Here is a 2,034-nt window from a genome sequence, read left to right as displayed (position 1 = left end):
TTCCTCTAGCTGCGTTCGACTGGATAGGAGACAAACAAGAAGCTAAGTGCCAAGCGCGAGCTGTCCGGATACGCCCATTCGGTTGGTAATCATTGGGTGTCCATCCGGATGACTGCAGCACTTGGTGTTTGTATAAGCTTCAATATGTGTTGCTGCAGGTCATATATCATATGTGAAAGGTTTGTGGCGAGAAATAGTGTATGTATAAGGACCAGAAATAGAGTACCCTATGGGAAGCGCAACCTGGCTCGCCGGCCTTGCCGTCGCGACGTGCTGCCACGTAGCGCTTGGCGTGGGCTACCACAGCCCGTGGGTCAATGCGACCGTCAATGGAAACGTGGTCCGGCTCGAGATCTCAACGCGCTTCCGAGGCGTGATCCTCTACGCCGACGTCGACGAGTTGGCGTACACGACGCGTGCGCCTTGGCGTTGGCTCCGTGGCCGCAGAGGACGTCGTCGCCAAAATCGCTGACGCCCAGCTCTTTGAAAAGTAAGCGCTCTCTCCATCGTATGTACGTCTCGAACCACTATCCATGGGCAGGCGATGGAACGTGTCGGGGCTTCTTGGCATGGGACTCGTGTCCTCGCCGCAGGCCGGCTGGCCGCTCCCAGGCGACCTCGTGCTGCAGTACAACGGCATGGATCCGACGACGGGCGCCGCGAATGCAACGCTGCGTCCTGCGTCGTCGCCAGGTACGACGTCCTAGAGTATGCTTCCGCTCACGCGACCAGAGGACGACAACTGGACGTGGTCCGAGTCGATGAACGTCGTGCATGACTTTTACTACAAGCGCCGAACGTCCTTTACAGGTATAATACGACTGCTCTCTCCGCAGTATCGCAGCGCGAGCATGACCTGGGTACAGTGCACAACGCGACGGTCTGCGGCGTGCCGTTGACGCAGCCGTCGTCGTCGTACTGGGCCGCCCACGTGGACTTTGAGGTGCCCTGCCTCGTCTTGCCCAAAGAGTTTTACACCTCGGTGAGCATCTATCCTGTATCTTCGTATCGATGTCGAACCGTGTTAGCTTGTGACGTGGGCGCCGCTCGAGTACAACGCGTCGGCCAACCTCACGCAGCTGCGCTCCAACGTGTCCCTGCACGAGCTGCCGTCGCTCTCGTTCCAGGCCGGGTACGGGCTCCCGACGCTCACGCTGCCGCTCGCAGCGTTGGCGCTCAACGTCTCGACGGGCTCCACCCCCCAGTACGCTTTTTTTCCCACGTCGACGATCGACAAGATATCGCTGTCTAGGCTGTGCATACAACAGTCCACGAGCATTATCAACCGCATTCTCGAGCACCAGATTGTCCTCGAAGAAGACGACATTTTTGTACCTGCACGAGTGGACATGGAAAGTGGCGTCTGATGTTCTATTAGACCAAAGAGATCGGTGGCATTGCGTTCGTGCCCGACATGTACCAGTCGCCCATCCTCTTTGGCGCCATGGTGCTCCAGCATCTGCCGACGCTGCTGAGCGACACTCACAAGCAAGTGGGCTTTGTCAAGATGCCGGTGGTGACGCCGCCGACGCATCCGGTCTGCACCGTGCCTGTCGCCTGCAGAGGCCAGCAGACGTACGACCAACCCACCAACACATGCAAAGGTACTAGGCTTGGATGCGCTCGAGGCACCAACAACGAGATGGGTAGACCCCAACTGCGACCTTGTCTACTACCACGAGCTCGACGACGCCACGAAGACGTGTGTTCCGGTACCCAACCTTCCGACTACAAGAATTCGACAGGGTCGAGCAACAACGATCGCATAGGTCGCGCAATGGCAGTGGGTCGCGACGTGTCTCATCGCGGGCTTCATCGCGTTGGAAGTCTACCTCGACCGCAGCCGCCGGCGTCTCGCTGAGAGGACATTGGCCGACGCCGACGGTTCGTCGTGAGCCAACGGCGTCACGTACGCAGAGTGCACAGTATACAGTGCATGATGGTATATGATGTTGATTGTAAGCTTTCGTTATCGTCGTCGTTGAGGGGTCCAAGCGGATGGACTACTGCGTGGAAGCTCCTTCCCCTTACTGC

At 58.3% G+C, this 2,034-nt stretch overlaps 1 protein-coding gene across 1 annotated transcript; it reads left to right on the top strand.

Moving 5' to 3' along the window:
* Positions 1-229: 229 nt before the first annotated feature.
* On the top strand, positions 230-1,895 carry SPRG_18715 (hypothetical protein; the record flags this gene model as incomplete). The annotated part of the gene is made up of 10 exons (XM_012358159.1): positions 230-416; positions 448-490; positions 542-693; positions 733-810; positions 867-982; positions 1,029-1,204; positions 1,253-1,331; positions 1,379-1,604; positions 1,651-1,712; positions 1,770-1,895. 10 exons carry the CDS (start codon positions 230-232, stop codon positions 1,893-1,895), a joined length of 1,245 nt encoding a protein of 414 aa, XP_012213549.1.
* Positions 1,896-2,034: the final 139 nt, after the last annotated feature.

This window comes from Saprolegnia parasitica, assembly GCF_000151545.1.
Source record: "Saprolegnia parasitica CBS 223.65 unplaced genomic scaffold supercont2.1408, whole genome shotgun sequence".
Taxonomy (NCBI): domain Eukaryota; phylum Oomycota; class Saprolegniomycetes; order Saprolegniales; family Saprolegniaceae; genus Saprolegnia; species Saprolegnia parasitica.
This window is presented reverse-complemented; position numbering and strand designations above follow the sequence as displayed.